Raw genomic sequence first — 22,317 nt, 5'->3', positions numbered from 1 at the left:
GCATAGCACAGGGAGATCAGCACAATGCTTTGTGTGCACCTAGAGGGGTGGGATAGGGAGTCCAGGAGGAAAACACAAGAGGAGGGGATATGGGGATATATGCATATGTATTGCTGATTCACTTTTTTATACAGCAGAAATTAGCACTCCATTGTAAAGCAATTATACTCCAATAAAGATGTTAAAAAAAAAAAAGAACACTGGGCTAGGTGCCAACTTAATGAAAAAATTGATTCTGTTAATTTCAGAATTGAATAAATATGAGTCATATATACATATATTATTAAATGTCTATTTCACAAGATGGCAACATCTTTTGGGTTGAAAAAAAAAAAACACTGGTCTACTGAGATCTGAAACATACAAATGAGGATCTGAACATCTTGCTGCATAGCAGACCAGCAGCATCAGCATCAACTGGGAGCTGGTTAGAAATGCAGGATGTCAGCCCTCACCACCAGACTTGCTGAATCAGAATCTGGATTTTATTTGTGAGTGCTTGGGTGACTCCTATGCACAATGATATTTGAGAAGAACTGTTTGCTGTCAAACATTTTAATTACATTTAAGTCCAATCCACATATGACAAATCGAGTTAAACCTACAAGAGGAGGCTGACTGCTGAAGATGCGTAGGTCTGCTGGCTAAAGGATAGCTTTCCATGCCGCTCCAGCTTACTGGGGAAAGAGTCAGTTCCAGAAGCAGAGTCAGCAAGGTAACCTTCCCAACAGCTTGCTTCTTCTTTTTTGTTGGCAAATACATCATCTACATTGCAAAGTTATTGAGATCCACATCCTTGTGGGTAGGAGAGGCCCTAGAACAGCCCTGCTTAGAGATGCTGCCATGAAACAGTTTTTCACTTACCACAGTATAATCTACATTCTGATTGACTGTTGGTGGTAGAGCCAATATAATTCTTTATAAGAGAGCATACTCCAGTGTAATGTTTTTCAAGCACTGATCCATTATATAGTAACCATATTTTTAAAATAAAAACATGGTCATATATTCTGAATTAAAAAGAGAATCATGACATGACAATAGCAAGTATACCCATAACAATAACTGAATGGAATATTTGTGGCTGTCCTGGGAAATCTAGGACATATGGTGCCAAAACCCGTGAGGCATTAATGACCTGGATGAGAAGTACTACGACCTTGGTCTTCCTCTGGATATCGATACCAGAATTCTGGGCACACCAAGTTCTTTCTCACCCTGGTGCCGTTGCACGTAACCACTCTTCTCCATCACATCTTCGCTTACCTACCCCTTCTCATCCTTCAGGTCTCAGCTTAAATGCCATCTCCCTAGACAGCTGCTTTGGAAACCTTATCTAAGGTAGCTCCCATACCCCCACTCAACCCAGTTCCCCTCCAAGGCCATTCCCTCGTTAGTACTTATCACAATCTATTGATATATTCACTTTGCTTTCTTGTTCATTCATTGTTGGCTTCCTCCACCAGAATGGGGGCAAGAACTTGGTCATGTTCAAAGCTGCACCCCTGCATCTGGTACATTCTAGATGTGAAGTGAGTTTTTGATGAATAAACAAATGAAAAAGAGTAAAATCTACCCAATTTAGAGAATAAATAAATCTTAATAAAAAATCACCAGACTATAGCTTATTAACAAAAATAACAATAGTAAAATCATTTATGAACAGACCATAAGCTTCCATCAAAACCTTTCACTACGTGCTCATGCCAATGAACAGAGCAAGTAAGATCCAATGAATAGTGTGGATGGTACCACTGAGTGACTTTGCTTAAATCTCTTTCCCTCTCTGAGCTGTACCTGTAAAATAAAAGCTATCTCTTAGAGTTGTGGGCGAAGGGATTTCTCTGTGTGTGTGTGTGTGTGTGTGTGTGTGTGTGTGTGTGTGTGTGTGTGTGTGTGTGTGTGTAGGGTCTGGTACAGAGCAAGCACTCATCTCAATACAGGTTTGATTCTTTATAGTTACCCCCATGCTTCCCTTGTTCAAACTGGTCAAGGGACTGAAGAATATGAAATCACATCTTCAGGCCTTCATGTGATCCTGTTTACCCAAAACTCCAGGCCCAACCATGGCTATTACACCCCTCTCTTCAAATTCAACAAGTGCAATTGAGTGCACCTGCAGCACCAGGTAATTTTAGCCATGTCACAATTGAGACTTAACAAATTTTTTAAAAACATCTCCAGCAGTTCGTTGTTTCAGGTCATTGCTTCAAAGCTGGTGATGTTCCTAAGGTGAACTTGAACATGGTTCCATTTCTAAACAGAGTTCTAGTGATCTGCTTCAAATACCCTTAAATAAAGCACGAGGTTGAAAAACAGTTACAAGGAATCACAAACTTACTGAGTTCTGGTTAGAAACAAGGCACGATGGTAGGGACCACAGTAACCGAGAAAAATAAAAAAGTGTGTAAAGCAGTGAAGTGATAGCTCTGGGTTTTGGAATCAGACTGACTTGGGTTCCAATTCCCATTCTACAGTCTGCTAAATAGTGGCCGTGGGCAACATCTTTAACCTCTTTGTGCCTCAGTTTTCTGGTGAGGAAACTGAGGCTAACCACAGTACCAACGTCATGGGGTTGTCGAGAAGATGGAAGAGATAAATCTGTACACACATTTAGCGCCGAGTCTGCACTCAGGAAATGTTGGCTCTGATTATTAAATTCAATATTCTCAGGCTCAAGGGTCTTACATACATTTACAAATGAAAATATTCAGAGTGAAACAACGGCACTAAATGATATATATCAAGTGAGCAGCATCGGTCACGAAAGATGCAAAACTTTAGGAGTGCAAGGCATTCCTTCATCTAAGGCACCCCTTCATCTAAGGATGGTAAAAGGTCTCATGGGAGAGGTGAGATTGAAATGGATGGGGCCATGCAAGACATAGATACAAATAGGCTCCCTGCAGCGGGCACTTCCTATTTGCCAAACACTGTGGGGAACCTTGTATGTTATCTCCACAAGCTACAAGTTAGGTACCTCTAAACCTCCATTGCATGTATGAGAAGCTATTTTACTGATGATAGTTGAGACTCACAGAGCTTTAGTAGCTTCCCCAAGCCACCCAACTGGTGGCACATCTAGGTTCAAAATCAGGTCTGTCTGACCAAAGCCCATGCTCCCACCACTATGCCACTGGGGGAAAGGGATCTGGAGAAGAAGGATGAAGGGGGAGATAAATCATCCCAGCGTGAGGCAGGAAAGAACATAGTAATCTTATTATGTGGCAAGTGGGAAGCAAACAATTTATGATTTTTTTTTAAAGAAAAGGAAAATGAAGGTAGAAAGGTGGGTTAAGACCAGGGAGAATGGAAAACTCAGAATTTTGGACTTCAGACTATGGACAGTGAGGAAACATTTTTTTGTCTTTGGTGTATGTGTGTTTTTGATTAAATACTGTACTACTACTATCATTACTAAGAGTATTTGTTGAGCAACAATTAAGGGCCAGGCCCCATGCTAAACTATTTGCATACATTACTTCTAATAGTTACAATTCTGCAACTTAGGTGTTGTTACCCACCCTTTCACAAACAAACAAGGCCCTGAAAGGTCAAGCCACTCACTCGGATGCCTCTAGTAAACAAACAGCAGAGTGGGTTCAAACCCAGGTGGGTGTGAAATCAAAGTCAACACCCTTTCCCCTAAAATGGTACTGCCGAAAAACCTCCCTTGCAACAGAGAGCTGAAAAATAAGAGAAGCGAAAAGGGAGACAGGGGACTAGTCAGACGCAAAATAGGGATCCAGAGTAAGGAGAGAAATGTCTCAACTAGAGTCACTGTGAAAATGGACAGGAGGTGACAGAGAGCAAATGTGTTCATGACCGTTTCTTTCATTTGCTCCAGTTCTGTGTCATGGTCTGCTACCTGCAGCAGAAACCAAGTTAGTAATTATTCCTGCCTGTATTACTGTCCTTGCCTTCAAGCCTTGATTTGAGTGTTGCTTTAATATTTATTTGTCCCACCACAATGTTATCAGAGCTAAAATATGGCATCATCCGCTAATCTGTTAACTGTATTGAAGTGTAGTCATTCAAGAGAATAAAACTAAGCCTCCACATCCAATAAATCACATTATGCTTCACATATTAACATCTTAAAAAATCTAACTTAAACACATAGTCTGTCAAATCAGGAGGAAACATACGCTGAACTCCAATGAGCTCTGCCAAATCCTACAGTATTATTATTAAAGTTCATTGTGATCTCAGAGATGACACGGTTTTCTAAAATGGAGTGTGGTATCAATATTTGTTGGTCTGCTTTCTAGTTAATATTCTCGGGAAAGTAGCACAATAAATAAAACAGTGGGAAATGTATGCATTATGAATATATCTTTCAAACTAATGCAAAAGCTATGTGGACAATTACTTACATTATCTCTGATGGAATCAAGAGTTAGAAGTTTTAATATTTGTGTCATGATTCCAAAAAACCCCAAACATTTCTGCACTAGTACCTTAGCTTTAGTCCTCCTCATTCAATGAGAAACGTCAATATTTTAAATAGAAAATCAGTAGTATAATTGGTATACAGAAATGAGTTGAAATTCACAAAGATAAAAGGGTAAAAATTTCCTTTCCATATATACAGTTAATACATTAATATTCCTAACATTTTACAATACTAATTTCAAACATCTAGTATGCTTCTGGGAATAAAATTATGAAGGAAATGGCACTTAAGAGTCCCATATACTAAGGATAAAAACAAATATTGCTTGTGTACTACCTTCACCGGAAAAAGATATTTACATATAGAAGATAAAGCAAAATAACAACATAAACATTCTACATTCTCTAACATTACAGCTCTTAATTATATAATGATCTGTGGTCTGTGTTTTTTAATCTGTTGGACTTAATTTTATTCCTATGTGCAAACACATACATGTATATTAAAGAACTCTGCTCATCTATACGCAGACCCAACCAAATATCATCAAAAATTTAGCAATAAAGTCCTTTCTCTGCAGGCAGCCTTGCTACTATGTCACTGTAAAGCATAAAGATATAACTATCTTAATAAAAAGACCAGAAGCTAAATCATCTTTTTTTTCTTTTCAAAATTGAAGCTCCTTGCAAACCCAGTTACACAAATAACTTCATTCACCTTATCTTCAAATCTGAGTGTTTCTTCAACTAAGCCAGATATCATCACATCCCCACTAGTCCGATAGCCTGTCATAACAGTGGTTCACTGCAACTCCACCCTTTTCCCACCTTCAGTTTCAACAGTGCATTTAATTTTTTTTCCTATTAGAGAAAAAAAATTAAGATTAGGAGTTCAAATCCTCAAAGTAGTTCAGTGAACTGTCACATTACTATTATTTAACCGCAGGGAATTTTCTGTTTAAGTGCCACTCTCTCCCTTCCCCCAAAGGACTACAACTTATTTTGATGGTGTAATGGAAAGCATTGCATTAAGAAAGAGCAAAAACATAATGGGTTTTAATTTTTAAACATCTAACCTTTTCACGAGTCACTGTTAATCATTTGCACCTGTGACTTTAATAATCAGTTCAGCAATTACAGAAGCAAAATCTCCAGGATGGGACTAGGTAAGGATGCCCCAATCACAACCATTACCATAGCAGGGAGAGAAGAAAGCTATTCTGTCATATGTGACATGAAGAAAGTTTTACATGTCAGTTCCACCCAATCTTGAGGATGGTAGAGCTCCTGGTACTTAAAATCTTCATCTTCTAAAATTCAAGATTTAAAAAAATATATATATCACTGCATTTTCAAATATTAAGTTTTTACTTTCTGTAACAATTTTTTCAACTTTAGGGCTTGAGGGAAAAGAAGGCTCCAGAATACAGAATAATCACAACACTACAAGAGGGGAAAAAGCTAGTTCTAAAAAATAATTCTTCCCACAGAGACATTAAGACCATTATCATTACACCACTTAGCCATTTATTTCATTATGAAAGGAAACTTAGAGCACAAGTGGCAATATTCTGAAACGTGATGTTAGTGTGTTCTGCATCAATGAACACACAAGTCTGGAAGGTACAAATATGGTCTCTGTCAGTTGTAGTCCATCCTCAGCAAGTCATTTTCCCTGTGGGCTGAGGCTCCCATATCATGGAAATCTTCCCTAACTGCTGAAGGCTGAAAAGGATTCCCTGTGAACAGCATCTGGACCACACCTTGTTTGGTCACACAAGAAGCTGACAAGGGCTGGAGAAAAATGCGTCGGGTTCAAAGATGAGAGGACAGGGCCAAAATTCAAAATATGCCCCTCTACAATTTAATAAGGAAGACCCCTAAAATGTCTATTCATCCAGTTTTGTCCTTCTAATCAGTCCCGCCATCCGCTACTAAATGTTGGTCATTCTGTGGGCTGGCTGGTAGGGTTTTGTGGTCCAGCAACTGCCAGCCTTTTATAACCTCAGTGATGGTGTGGAAGCATCCATAAATATGCTTTTTGGCACTAAGTCACTACCAAGGGAAATATTAGAGAACAAACTCCCCACCCACTGCAGAAATTTCTTAGTTTCAAAGCATCTGGAATGAAGATCCCAATTACCTTCAGCAAAATTTCTTCTGGGTTTTTTTTTTTTCAATCCTCTTACTTGCTGAGGAACCTTCTAAAGAGCCCCCCAAAGATGATACCCACAGTTCAGGTTATTGGTCCTACATTTTCCTAGTTAGGGAGAGAAGGAGAAGTGTTTGATAGTTTACCCAGGATCCTTCCACTTGTAGCAGGAATGAACACCAAAAAAGCATCAGGACACTTAACTCCTTAGAGATTTAAAAGCCTTCCAGAAGAATAAAAAGAAATCTCTCCCTCCCCACCTGCACCCCCTACCCTGCTTCTGCCCTAGCCTTAGAATCAGTAGCCCTTCTGTAATTCCATGAGGTTCCAGAGACTCCTTTATTCCATGGGGCTTCCGGATCTGACCCCAGGAAAGCCCAGTTGGTCATCCTTCTCCTCACCCTTCCAACCTTCACACCCAACCCCTCCCCACCGCCCCAGGCCACCTCCTTACCTGATAATGTCGTCGTTGTGTCCCAAGAAGAATTTTTGGCTGTGCTCGCGGGTGCTGTAAACCACACCGACGCCAGCCACAAAGTAGACCACTTCCTTGCCGGCGGTGTAGTACAGGTTGTTGCGGCACTGGTGACCCCGGTACCCGTACACCCACTCCAGCCGGAGCTGGCAGCTGGGAGCTGTCCGATCCGCCATGATAAGCTGACCCCACTCGCCCCCCGGTCGCTCCGCGCGCGGGTCCGCGGCCCCTGGGCTCCGGGTCTGTCCTAGCCAAGGCTCGGGATGCGGAGGACCTGCAAGGGCTCAGCGTGCAGCGCCGGGCGCCGATTTCCCCGGCGACGCACAGACACAGACCAGCGCGCCGGCCGCAACCATCATCCGCCGCCGCCGGAGACGAGCCGCCAGACCCTGCCGGGCTCTCCGGCTCCCTCTCCACGGGAGAGGCGTCTTCTGGGGCGCCAGCACTCGCGCGCGCACGCCTCACTGCACCTGCGGGCTTCGGCCCCCGTGAGAGGTTTTTGGGAGGGTCACCCCGCCTTTTAAATCATGGATCTGCATATCCAAACACTGATTACCAGTTCGCTCAGTGAAGTTTGCTGCGCCCGGGGGCCTCGCAGCAGGCAACGGGGTTTATTCTGTGACAGCTTTAATTTGACAAGGAACTCGAGTAAGCTTTGCCATCGCCATCCTTGGATCCGAAACTGACAGTCTACATCCAGGATGCGAGAGCGAGGAAGAAAGAGATATTTTGCGTAAGTCACCCAGTCCAAGAAAATGATCCCCAAACTAAACCAAGTTTTAAAAAAATTGTCAACTATTCCTCCTCTCTCCCTCCAGATCCATCTTTTTAATGATATGAAATATGCCCTAAATGCTGCTGGCTGGTGGCTGCCGATACGATTTGAAAGAACATTTGCTGCAAGAGGGAGGAGATATGGGGATATATGTATATGTATAGCTGATTCACTTTTTTATAAAGCAGAGGCTAACACACCATTGTAAAGCAATTATACTCCAATAAGGATGTTAAAAAAAAAAAACACATTTGCTGTTTCCCCATTAAGCCAGGGCAAATATGCAACGGTCATTTTTTAGATGCTCCAATTAGTTAGTTGTGGTGTATGTGTTCATAATTCATATCCTCCGTGAACCGCCTCTTGGCCGAGAAAACCACAAGAACTTAGCAGCTCTCACTAATCAGCAACTCTAATTGAAAGCGCCATAAAAAGATTTTTCTGAATCGGAGGACACTGAGACACTAGTGCAGCTAGAGGCAGGAAAGCTCAACCTACAAACGCTCCCGGTCCAGAAGAAATTAAATAATTAACAAGTGACCAAAATCTTGTACCTCTCCCCAGGAAGGTCTGCGCTAGCTATGGGGTCCCGCAGGCGCAAGGGTCACGCCTCTAGTCCGGCGTGGGGCGGGAGCGCCCAAGGAAACACTAGGGACGGCGAGCCCCCACATACGCGCACACACATCCCAGGCATTGGTCGCTGCCGACCTGAGGGATGCCGGCCCCAGGGGACACCCCGGCCCGCGCACAGTGCAGCCTTTGCGGCGTCCTGCACTCCTCCCACACCAGATCCAGGCTAGCCTGCGGAGCATCCCGGCTCTGCCGCCTCTAACCTCTGCTCTGAGCGGGCGCCGCGAGCACGTCCTGGATCTCGCACGGGCGAGCGAAATCCTCTGCTTGTCCCCCCCTTCCCAACCCCTCCCCGCCTCCCGCACCCGAGGATGGGCTTCGTCACTGGGGCGTCGCGGGAGACAGGTTCTTCCTCCAGCCAAGGCTCCGGGGGCGGGGCCACAGCGCCGCTTTCAAGAACCGAGGCTGCGGGTTACTAGGCGAGATCACGCCGCTTGGAAACGGCGATGCCCCAGAGCGCTGGGACCGCCCCCTCCTTCCACCGCCCCTGTAGCCCCCTTCCTCCGATGCATCCTGGGAAATGTAGTCCGCTCCACGCGGGCCCGGGCAGGGAGCGCGCGGGGCCGGACCACAAGTCCCAGGATTCCGAGCGCCCAAGGGGGCCGTAGAGAGGCCGTTAACTGCGTCCGCGATGCTTGAGGTTCTTTGCTGAGCAGAGGAAGGCGCACCAAGGGCGACCGCTGGCCAGCGCCCTGCGTTACCTAGTGACTGAGGCTGCCGGCCCGCGTGCGTGTGTATCTAAAAAGAAGAGCAGTGGAGCAGGAATAGAGACCATACCATCTCTACGGCCCACGTCGAGAATTTCTTCTGCACCTGTCCCTGAGGGCTACTGTAGCCGACTCAAGCCCAAGTTTGTTTCCCACTTCAGTTTTACTTTTTATTCAGATGGATTCTAATCTGTTAAAGTGCAGTAATGACGCGTTTAAAAAAAATGCTGGGGATGTGGTCTCACTTTGTCCTAAGAACCAGCGCCTTCCTATGAGCTGCTTCATAAGACTTGGGTAGTTAAGGATAACCAGATTTTACAAATGGGAAGGTGCTCACGCCACGAACAACTAACCTTGACCCTCAAACGCAGAAGCCAGTGGCATCTGTCCAAGTGAACTGTGAATTCCAGTGTGTTCTGAAGTAGCCTCTTTTCAAATCCGGGCAACAGCTGACCTGTGAGAAGAGGCTTCAAAATCTCACTGACTAAAAAGCTGCAAAAGGACGATTAAAGGGACATTTTTAGCATGCCCTTTTCTTTCTGTGCTCTCAGTGTAATCCCTTACTCAGTTCTTCAACTACCTCAAGCTTTAGCACAGCCCTCTGAATGGTAGGAAAGCCTCTGGAAGATGAGAAGTGCCAGAGTTTGGATGAGCAGTTGCTGCCAGCAGCAGTGAAGAGGATGTGAATTGGTCTCATCATTCTTTTTAAGGAAACAAGGATCTACAAATCCATGAAGTCGCACTGTGCTAGACAATAAGGGCACTACCAAATGTAAAAACAAAAACAAAAAAACATGGTCTGAAAGATTTGAGACGTAAGCTAAAATATAATGACCAATAATGCCATGCCATAAAACAGTGCCAATGAATTAAATAGAGACAGTAAATTCTATACAAAAATTCACAAGATGAAGAGCTTTTCCAGCTATAAGTCAGGAAGGACTTCATGGAGAAAACAGGAAATAAAGGTAGAATTGAGATAAGTAAACATAAATTGAAAGCACTCTGCATGGGTCTATAGAATAAAACGGTAGATACAGAAAAACAAAGATTTATAGAATAGAATTGGTGCAAGAGAGAATTCGTGTAAGATGAGAAGGGGACATAAACCTGAAAGGTTAGATTGTGGATGGAGCTGAACCTAGAGGTTTGCACCATATCTTAAAATAATGGAAGGCCATTGGATTTTTTCAGGGGGTGGGGAAGAAGGGAATAGCAATAAAAACAGTAGTTTTGACAGTAGTCAAAGGATCAGGTATTAGAGGCTTAAGGTAGACCTTGGTTGGGGTTCTACATTAGAGGTAGTAGTAATGGTCCAGAAAGGAAGGGACATCTTTCAGAAAAATTACAGAAGGATGTTGAAAATAGTCTCCTCAACAAATAGAAATGGATATAACATGACATGTTCATTTCCTCAGTTACCTTTAATATAACTAGTGACCAGCATGCTATAATACCATATTGTACTTTTAGTTAAATGAGTATACCTATACCTCCCAACTCAAGACAGAGATCTATTTATTATTAAACAACTGATGAGAAAATATAGCAGAGTAAGGCACGGTTACAGAATTTTCTGCCTCAAGTTTCTTAGACAATGAGAGGGGAAAATATTCTCAAGAAACAGTATTAAGGACATAAGGTAAGTTCAGGAACTCATAAAAATTCTCACTAAAATACTTCAATTTATAAAAGTAAAATGAGAGAGTAAGTGTATAGTTTCCAGGTTGTGGGGAGGATGCTTTTAGAGAAGAAGACCCTGTGTATTACCTTGGGTCTTCAACAGAAATAAAATGTTTTACCAGTATCTGCCATCATCAGGGCACTCTGCAGAGTCAAGAGAATAAGCCAGAATCCATAGGAGTGAGATACACCTTTGGCTGCACGGAAGGGGCTCTGGAACTGGACATTTCACAGGATCTCAAGAAAGAGCAAAGGCCTATCCCCTAGCAGAAGCTATACTCAATCCCAATAGATCTGTTTTTCCTACTCCACCCTTTTCCAATTTTAGGCTACAGGAAAGTGGATAAAAAGCAATATCCAGCCACTATAGCTCTGAGAAGATCAACTTATTCTCAGATAAGGTGAGAAGAATGTCTAGAAGAATTCATACATAATGTCTGAATAAATGATTTGGAAAGAGCTGCCCCATCAAACATAAGAAACAAAAAAAGTAAGGGCAGGGACTTCCCTGGTGCCGCAGTGGTTAGGAATCTGCCTGCCAATGCAGAAGACATGGGTTCAATCCTTGGTCTGGGAAGATCCCACATGCCACGAGCAACTAAGCCCGTGCACCACAACTACTGAGCCTGCGCTCTGGAGCCCATAAGCCACGACTACTGAGGCCATGCGCCAGAACTACTGAAGCCCATGCGCCTAGAGCCCATGCTCTGCAACAAGAGAAGCCACCACAATGAGAGGCCCATGCATCGCAGCGAGGAGTAGCTCCCGCTCGCGGCAACTAGGGAAAGCCCGCGCTCAGCAACGAAGACCCAAAGCAGCCAAAAATAAATAAATAAATAAATGTTTAAAATAATTTTTTTAAATACCTTTAAAAAAAAAAAGTAAGGGCATAGCAAAAGCAAACCAAAATTTTGAAAGAAAGGTACATTATATGTGAAAGATAAATGAAGAAACTTTATGTCATCTTGAAGAAAATTTACGTCAAAGAAGCAGATTCTCTACCAAAGAAGAACTTAGTTACAATATGAATTCAAAATATCAAGAGCTTAAAGATGGATAGTAAAAATAAAAGCCAAGCTAAAGAAGTAATCAAATATGAACACAGTTTCAGATCTAATGAATACATTTGAAACAATAGAAAAAAAAAACTGGAAATCATATTACCAGTATGGAGGAAACACCAGAAATTATCACAAGAAATGCAGAGGAAAAAGCCAAGGATATTAAAATAGATAATGCTTGAGACAGCAAAGCTAACCCAACCTACAGATCATTGGCATTCCTAAATTACAGAAGCCAACAAATGGAACAAAATAAAATAGAGGAATATATTAAAGAACTGAATCTGCACATTAAAGTGGTACACTGTATATCAGGAAAAAAAAGATGATATAGAATAGTGTCCTTGGAGGCATATCCTAGCAAAATTATTTAACTTCAAGAATAAATAATATTTCAAAATCATTTGCCAACTTTAGAGAGGACTGTTTTACCACCTCTTCCAATTAGTAATTAAAGAGAAACATTTAAGCATTTACTTTGTCTTCTTGGAGGAACTGAAGTTTATCCTCAGTTGATAAAGGAAAGCTATTTACATAAGAAAGCTAGCTAATAAATGTAGGGAAAATAATAGATTTAGAAAATCATCCAGTGATGTAACTGATGCAGGAAAAGGTTATAAATGTATACCAAAATGATTAGATGAGAGGATATTCCTTCCCATAATGCTAAAGAATCACCCTACAAATTATGTAACTTTAAATGGAGTGCTCTGGAGGTCACCATCTCAATTAAATTATCAAACTTAGTATCACCAGTACTGGCACAATCTGCACCTTCTGCCTCCTGATGTGATGCGGTATGAAATACTGCATAAAACATTTTTGGCCAAATAACTAACTCAAGTCTAATCAAGCCTTATGACTTAACTCTAAGTTTACAGAAAATATGGGATAGATGAACAAGTTAACTGAAACCATAGGTAAACAATCAGGTAAAACCAGAAAATAGGGCAGCATACAACACAAGTGGTCTGGCTTGATCAAAAAAGCAAATGTAATTAAACAAAAAATACATAACAAAAAGGTGGGGGATTATTCTTGGTTAAAAGAGACTAAAGAGATATAACAACCAAATATAATGGGTGACTCCTGATTGGATCTTGGATCCTGATTTTTTTTTTTTAAGGCCACAAAAGACAATGTGGGAGAAGGAACAATTGGGGAATTTTAATACAAAAAGGATTATTCTAGAGCAGTGGTCCCCAACATTTTTGGCACCAGGGACCGGTTTCATGGAAGACAATTTTTCCACGGATGTGGGGGGGATGATTCAGGCAGTAATGTGAGCGATGGGGAGCGAGCGGCAGATGAAGCTTCTCTGGCTCTCCCGCTGCTCACCTCCTACTGTGCGGCCGGGTTCCTAACAGGCCGAGGACCCGTATTGGTCCAAGGCCCTGGGGTTGGGGACCCCTGTTCTAGCAGATATCAGGGAATTACTGTTCTTATTCTTTGGAAAATCGTATTCTAAGGAAACACATCCTGAAGCATTTAGGAATAAAATGTTACATCTACAACTTACCTTCAAGTGATTCAGGAAGAAATGTGTTCTCTATGTACATACAAACACACATGCACAGGAGAGATAAAGCAAATATGGCAAATATTAGCAGTTGTTTTATGTATCTTTTTTCTGTTATGTTTGAAATTTTTTATTATAAAAGACTGGGAAAATGTTTCTCAAGGATCCAAGGATCTAGGCAGAAACAAAAATGGAGGATGGCTGTAGAAATCAGGCTGGCCTCACATTCTGCACTGCAACCTCCAATGCCAGAAAAAATGGAGCAGTATTTATAAGTTCTGATGGAGAAGGAAAGTATAATATTAGAATTATACCCAGCTAAATTGTTAAGTGTAAAAGCAACAGGCAGACAGTCTCTGACATTAAAGAACTTCAGGGCATTTTTTAGCCCTTGTGACAGTTATAATGAAGTTTAATGGCAAGTGACTAGAGAACCCAAATAAACCATTAAAGAAGGTAGAAGTTTCTCTACCACATAAAATGTTTGGAAGTATAGCAGATTAAGGAAATTTTCAGAAACCCAGAATCTTCCTGTCTTGTTATATACATTAATACAGATCTTTCACCTCATGGTTTAAGATGACAGCTCAAACTTCAGCATTTACATTTGCAATACAGCTAGCAGGAAGGAGAATAGAAGATCTCCTCCCTTTAAGGATATTTTCTGTAAGTTTCATACACTTCTGCTTACATTCCATTGGCCAGAACTTAGAGTGCATCTAGCCGCAAGGGAGGCTAGGATTATACACTATATAATGGGGGCAGTGTGTACATTTAAAATCAGGAATATTTTACTAAGAAAGAAATGGAAAAGCAATGTTGGTGTTCACCAGAAGTTTCTGCTGTTGGTGTTCACCAGAAGTTTCTGCTAACACACTCATGAAAAAACTACCTGACAATGATATTCAGCCATGCAAGAAGTGAACAAAAGAATCACTTTTGATTGGTAATGGTAAAGCATGGTAAAAAGATGGGGGGGAGCAATGAATCAGTTTATTAAGGAAACAGTTCTCCTCATTCATTCTTCAGTTTCACTTTTTTGTTTGTTATTAAGTAAAATTAGTTGAAACCCTTTATTTAAAAAAAAATTCATGAGAAAGGTATAATTCCATTCTCATAAAATTATTTCTATCCATTTAGTTATCTGCCATGCATCTAACTATGTCTGTATAGAGATATTATAATATAGTTCACCAAAACCTAACCTAGTTATTTCTGGAGCAGTGAGATTTAGAATAACTTTTTGTCTTCTTTTTGGACCTTTCTGATTTTTCAAAAATGTTTGAAATGAGCATGTACCATTTTTATTAAAACAATAAGTCATTATCCATTCATCTATGGTCAATTAATCTACAGCAAAGGAGGCAACAATATACTATGGAGAAAAGACAGTCTCTTCAATAAGGGGTTCTGGGAAAACTGTACAGCTACATGTAAAAGAATGAGATTAGAACATTTCCTCACACCATATACAAAAATAAACTCAGAATGGATTAAAGACCTAAATAAAAGACCTGAAACCATAAAACTCCTAGAAGAGAACATAGGCAGAACACTCTTTGACATAAATCATAGCAATAATTTTTGGATCCATCTCCAAAGGCAAAAGAAATAAAAACAAAAATAAATAAATGGGATCTAATTAAACTTAAAATCTTTTGCACAGCAAAGGAAACCATCAACAAAGTGAATAGACAATCTACTGAATGGGAGAAAATATTTGCAAATGATATGACTGACAAGAAGTTGATAGCCAAAATACATTAACAGCTCATATAACTCAATATCAAAAAGCAACACAATTTTAAGATGAGTGGAAGATCTGGATAAACATTTTTCCAAAGAAGAATACAGATGGCTAACAAGCATGAAAAGATGCTCAACATCTCTATTAGAGAAATGCAAATCAAAACTACAATGAGATATCACCTCACACCTGTCAGAATGGCTATCATCAAAAAGCCTACAAATATCAAGTGTTGGCGAGAAAGTGGGGAAAAGGAAACCCTTGTACCCTGTTGAAGGGAATGTAAATTGGTGCAGCCACTATGGAAAACAATATAGAGGTTCCTCAAAAAACTAAAAATATAACTACCATATGATCCACCAATTCCACTCCTGGGTATATATCTGAAAAAAAAGCCACTGTTTTGAAAATATACATGCACCCCAATGTTCATAGCAGCATTATTTACAATAGCCAAGACATGGAAGCAACTCAAGTGTCCATTAACAGATAAGTGGATAAAGAAGATGTGATATATATTTATATATACACACACACACACATTGGAATATTAGCCATATAAAAGAGTGAAATTATGCCATTTGCAACAATGTGGATGGACTTAGAGAGTATTATGCTTAGTGAAATAAGTCAGACGGAGAAAGACAAATACTCTATGTTATCACTTATACGTGGAATCTAAAAAATAAAACAAGCAAATGTATATAACAAAACAAAAACAGACTGACAGATATAGAAAACACACTAGTGGATACCAGTGGGGACAAGGAAGGGGGAAGGGCCAAATAGGGGTATGGGATTAAGAGATACAAACTATTATGTATAAAATAAGTACAAGGATATATTGTACAGAACAGAGAAATATAACCACTATTTTGTAATAACTTTAAATGGAGTATAATCTATAAAAATACTGAATCACTATGCTGTCCACCTGAAACTAATATAATATTGTAAGTCAACTATACTTCAAAAAAAATAAGTCATTGCTCTTAAAAATATGTTGATGATAGACTGTATTTTTCTTGAAATGATATTTGTAGTCATTAGGACAAACCCTTGGTTGATCTTTCTAGACTCTGTTAATTGACAATATCAAGAGCCTGTCAGATCATTGAACAGAGTTAGGGCATATGAGTGTAGTTGTTTAACCAGAGTTTTCTCTGTAAAAGATAACCAATTTATTTGGAGCTAGACCTTGTAGCCTTGACCTCATTAGCATTACACTTTAGATACCATTGAACTACAAAAAATTGACGATGATATTTCACCAGCAATCAACTAATGGGGTTAGAGTCTACATTTTTAACCAAGTAAAATACTTAAAAATAAAAATAGCATATGAAAAGATTCTCTACATCATTAGCCACCACGGAAATGCAATCAAAACCACAATGAAATACGACTTAACACCTTCTGTAATAAAAAGACAATTACAAGCATCAGAGAGGATGTGGAGAAATTGGAACCCTCATACACTGCTGGTGAGAATGTAAAATGATGCAGCTGCTTTGGAAAACAATCTTGCAGTTCCTCCAAAAGTTAAACATGGAGTCAGCATGTGATCCAGCAATCCCATTTCTAGATATATACCCAAGAGAAATACATTCACACAAAAACTTTCATTGCGTTAGCCAAAAGTTTCATTCATTTTTTTCCATAAGATGGCTCTAGTAGCACTTAGTTGTCTTTAACTTCATTAGAAACAATTTTGTTAGATTGTATGTGACAGCTGTCAAATCAGCGTGCATTTAAAAAAGACTTATCAAAATTGGTGAATTGGTGTAGCCATTTTAATATTGAAGATGGAAGAAAAAAGCATTTCCAGCATATTATGCTTTATTATTTCAAGAAAGATAAAAACACAACCGAAATGCAAAAAAAAAAAAAAAAAAAAAGATTTGTGCAGTCTATGGAGAAGGTGCTGTGACTGATCGAATGTGTCAAAAGTGGTTTGCAAAGTTTTGTGCTGGAGATTTCTCACTGGACGATGCTCCATGGTCGGGTAGACCAGTTGAAGTTGATAGCGATCAAATTCAGACATTAATTGAGAACAATCAATGTTATACCACGGAGATAGCCGACATACTCAAAATATCCAAATCAAGCATTGAAAATCATTTGCACCAGCTTGCTTATGTTAATCACTTTGATGTTTGGGTTCCACATAAGTTAAGCAAAAAAACTTTCTTGACTGTATTTCCTCATGCGATTCTCTACTTAAACGTAATGAAAACGTTCCGTTTTCACCAGACATTGCACCTTCGGATTTCCATTTACTTCGGTCTTTACAAAATTCTCTTAATGGAAAAAAATTCAATTCCCTGAAAGACTGTAAAAGGCACCTGGAACAGTTCTTTGCTCAAAAAGATTAAAAGTTTGGGGAAGATGGAATTATGAAGTTGCCTGAAAAATGGCAGAAGGTAGTGGGACAAAAGGGTGAATACATTGTTCAATAAAGTTCTTGGTGAAAATGAGAAATGTGTCTTTCATTTTTATTCAAAAAACCGAAGGCACTTCTTGGCCAACCCAATACATGAATGTTCATAGCAGCATTATCCACAATAGTCAAAAAGTGTAATTAATCTAAATGCCCATCAATCAATGAATGGATAAGTAAAATATATACATCCATATAATGGAATATTATTCCTCAATGAAACGAAATGAAGAACTGTTACAAGTTACAACATAGAACCTTGAAAATGTTATTCTAGAGGAAAGATGCCAGTTGCAAAAGACCACAAATTGTATGATTCTATTTCCAGATGGAATATTCAGAAGAGGCAAATTTGTATAGACATAAAGTAGATTAGTGGTTCACTAGAGAAGAAGATGGGTAGGTGGGGGAAATGTGAATAACTACTAATGAGTATGGGATTGTGGTGTGGGAGGGTGATAAAAATGTTCTAAAATTAGATTGTGTTGACGATTGCTCAATTCTTTATATACTGAAAACCATTGAATTTTACACTTTAAATGGATGAATTTATAGTATGTAAATTATATAGCAAAGCTATTAAGAATAAAAATAAAAACAGTTTGACTCATTTTACTTGGTTGTTGCATGTACATTTCCTATATATTATGCATATTAATAATTTCTTGCTTTTTGATTCCTTAAATGCCAGTCATTCTTATAGCATAAATTATTTTGTACTCATAGAGGAAAGATTTTTAAATTAAAGTTCATGGTTTTAATCTATCATTCAGAACTTATCCTATGTTTAATGTTTTATAGGAATATTAAACATTTTAGGTAAACTATACAGGTCACATTGGAAGATGTAAATGCTAGGTCTAAAAGGAATGGGCAATTATCAATATTATGATCAATAATCATAGAGAAAGAACTTTTAAAGTTTTCCCCCGTCTCTTTTCAAACATTTTTAACGAAGTATAAAGAGGCTCTGTCTATTGAGCTAGAAGTAGACACTACAGTCCAAGAGGAGATCTAATCAATGAAAAGCTTCCAAGATTTTTTATTGAAGATTGAATTTCTGTATATTCCCTATTCAATCGAGATAATATAAAAGAATCCAATCAGACAAGTAAGAAAAGGCCTTTTAAATCCATGCTTGAAAAGGACCCATTCTAAAAAGCATTCCTAGATACACAGAAAGTCTGTCTTTAAAATGTAACTAGCTATGACTCTATGTAAAGTCTAGTTTACCTGAAGACCAACTTGCAACATACAGATATCTACAACTTCAGCACATCGTTTGATATTTCTTAATCCAAACATTAGCCCTGGCAATAATTCTTTTTTTCTGCTCCTGGTAATAATTTAGTCATAGTGTTCCTCTCTAATAAAGCCCCTACTGAAACTCTTGCATGAGATTTCTAATCTCAAAGAGAGAATATGAAAAATTAGTCATATAGCTAATAACATATGCTATACATTCAGTACATTTTAAATGTTTTAGGTTGATTATATTAGGGGTAACATCTAGTTGTTAGATTTGGACCATTGAAGCTGACATCACTACATATTCTTCCTAAGTGAACCCTATATGCTAATTAATGTGCCTTCTCTAAAATTTTTGCAGTATTTCCTAGTGAGAACAATGAGAGATTCCCATAGAAGACGTTGTGTTCCAAAACTTAAAAGATGTATGGCAAACTCACTGATAGGTAGCTTTCTATAATAATAATTTATTATTTCTAATTATAATTCTTAATTATTAGTAGTTTTGTGTTACCTTCAGGTATACTTTCTAAAACACTGCTTAAGCTTACACTGAAGGGGAAATCATAATCATCTCCACTTAAGAATCACAGGATTCTAGGGACTTCCCTGGTGGTGCAGTGGATAAGACTCCGCACTCCCAATGCAGGGGCCCAGGTTCAATCCCTGGTCAGGGAACTAGATCCCACATGCATGCCACAACTAAGACCTCGCATGCCACAACTAAGGGGTCAGCAAACAGCAACTAAGGAGCCCACGTGTCACAACTAAGACCCAGTGCAACCAAATAAATAACAAATAAATTTTTTTAAAAAAAAGAATCACAGGATTCTAGAGCTGGAAAGTATCTTAGAAATACCTAAATTTTACTACTAAAGGAGGGTCAGGTCATGGCCAAGAATGAAGAAAGTCCACAACAACAACTTTATTGACGGCTTGTATAGTTGTCAAGCATAATTCCTGAATACTGCTGTGGGGAGGGATTAATAATGCTGCACAGAAAGTATCATGGGAATAGTGTGATATGGGGAAATCCTTTCAGTTCAGAAGACAAGGTTCTGGAGGCAGACTGACCAAATTGTAATCCTTACTCTGTCACTGAGTAGTCTTTTGGCCTTGGACAAGTTACCTAATCCAAGCCTCAGTTTCCTCATCTGTAAAATGGACATAATAGCATCTATCTCATAGGATTGTCGGTAAGGACTGAATGAGTTAAATACATAAGCAACCTGAGGCCCTGTATGAACTCTCCTCTTCCTTATGGGTAAAGATTTTTCAGGGCCAAGGAGACATTTCCACCCAGAACCCATACTCCTCCCTCCCTTTACTGCAGACATCTGAGACCCTAGAATTACCTGCGCAAAAATGCCTGAGTCCGCATACAGGGCTCTCTTCTGGACTGCTCTGCTGGGGTGTACTCTCCTAAGTTAAAGGATGACGTGAAGGCACAGCTATCTGTGGGGTGGGAAGGCATGAATCTGAAGCTTGGCTGTATGGGCTGAGTGCATGCAAATTTGTGTTCAAGGCCCCTGGTGGTGCAGACAGAGTAGGAGATGGGATGAGAAGAAAGGCAGCCTGAAGGCAGGGGGCCACTTCTCCTCACACTGCCGCATTCTGGCATGGAGCTCAAGGGAGTCTAAGAATTCTACATTTGACTCTGTCCTTCCAGGTGAGACAGCTTGCTCGATATCTAACTTTCGAGCATGCAGACATATGGAATGAACTCCTGGAGTGTCTTGCCCTGCCCCCACGGGTGTTGGGGTATGCCTGGTGCCTTGTACACAGTAAGCATTCCATGCATTTTATTTTTATCTTTTTTTAAAAAATAGATCTTTATTGGAGTATAATTGCTTCACAATACTGTGTTAGTTTCTGTTGTACACAAAAGCGAATCAGCCATATGCATACATATGTCCCCATATCCCCTCCCTCTTGAGCCTCCCTCCCCCAGCTTCCCCCTCCCACCCTGTGTCCTCAAGTTCATTCTCTATGTCTATGTCTTTATTCCTGCCCTGCAACTAGGTTCATCAGTACCATTTTTTTTTTGTTTTGATTCCATATATATGTGGTAGCATACGGTATTTGTTTTTCTCTTTCTGACTTACTTCACTCTGTATGACAGACTCGAGGTCCATCCACCTCACTACAAATAACTCAATTTCGTTTCCTTTTATGGAGTAATATTCCATTGTACTTACGTGCCACATCTTCTTTATCCATTCATCTGTCGATGGACATTTAGGTTGGTTCCATGTCCTGGCTATTGTACATAGTGCTGCAATGAACATAGTGGTACATGTCTCTTTCTGAATTATGGTTTTCTCAGGGTATATGCCCAGTAGTGGGATTGCTGGGTTATATGGTAGTTCTATTTTTAGTTTTTTAAGGAACCTCCATACTGTTTTCCATAGTGGTTGTATCAATTTACATTCCCACCAAGTCCATGCATTTTAACCAGTATTATTGTTGTTTTACTGTAAGAAAGTGACTCTTCTCACAAACGGTAACAAAACAGAAGCTTTGCTTTCCCCACTGACCTGAGAGAACACAGTCTGCCAAGAGAACACTGGTGTGCGAGCACTCAGATTAGAGATTTCTAAAGGTCCAAGCAGAGGCCCAACCACTTTTCAGGTTAGTGAGAGTGACAAGGAGGGAGGCAAAGCCCTCTGCCAAGATCAACTGACAGAGATTCCCTACTAAGCATGGACTCAGTGTCAGCACTTGTAGCACGGAGTGACAGGGTAAGTGCCCTTAGGACAAGAGGGTGACCAGAGGGCCAGGGAGGAGAAGCAGCCAGCCATTAGTGGACCAGAGCGTGAATTATTCTAGTAGCCTCAGGGCCTAAGTGTCAATGCCAGCTCTTCAGGAAGGATGAGCCGCAGGTGCACAGCAGAACCCACTGTGGGCTTTTACTTCTCTGCTTGGATTATACCAGAAAATGTGGGTCCACGCCTTCCCACCAGATCACTTTGTTATTTTTATAAAGTCCTGAATTTTAAAACCTGCTCTCAAGAAGACAGAATTTGATTCATTCCACCTGACACCATTATATACATTAAATATATGTATGCAGAAATATACAGTTGACCTTTGAACAACACGGGGGTTGGGGCATCCAAACCTCTGGGGAGTAAAAAAATTCAAGTATAATTTATAGTTGGTCCTCTGTACATGCAACTCCCCTGTATTCATGGTTCCGTATCCCCAGATTCAACCAACCAGGAATTGTCTAGTTCTGTAGTATTCACTATTGAAAAAATCTGTGTGTAAGTGGGCTCTCACAGTTCAAACCCCTGTCGTTCAAGAGTCAACTGTAAATGTAAACATAAAATCATCAAGCACTGAAAGAAAACATGAGTCGGGGCTTCCCTGGTGGCGCAGTGGTTGAGAGTCTGCCTGCTTATGCAGGGGACGCGGGTTCGTGCCCCGGTCCGGGAGGATCCCACATGCCGCGGAGCGGCTGGGCCCGTGAGCCATGGCCGCTG

General features: G+C 40.1%; 1 protein-coding gene across 2 annotated transcripts in view; it reads right to left on the bottom strand.

Annotated features, from left to right (window-relative positions):
* Positions 1 to 7,198, bottom strand: part of EML6 (EMAP like 6) — a 308,692-nt gene extending 301,494 nt beyond the window's left edge. For both annotated transcript variants that reach the window (XM_024118542.3, XM_024118541.3), the window contains exon 1: positions 7,002 to 7,198. In XM_024118542.3, coding sequence (XP_023974310.1) covers positions 7,002 to 7,198 — 197 coding nt within the window. The remainder of the gene's footprint in view (positions 1 to 7,001) is intronic.
* Between the last annotated feature and the right edge of the window lie 15,119 nt (positions 7,199 to 22,317).

The sequence above is a fragment of the Physeter macrocephalus genome, chromosome 12 (assembly GCF_002837175.3).
Source record: "Physeter macrocephalus isolate SW-GA chromosome 12, ASM283717v5, whole genome shotgun sequence".
Taxonomy (NCBI): Eukaryota; Metazoa; Chordata; class Mammalia; order Artiodactyla; family Physeteridae; genus Physeter; species Physeter macrocephalus.
Note: the sequence above shows the minus strand (reverse complement) of the source record. Positions and strands in the feature narration are given on the sequence as shown.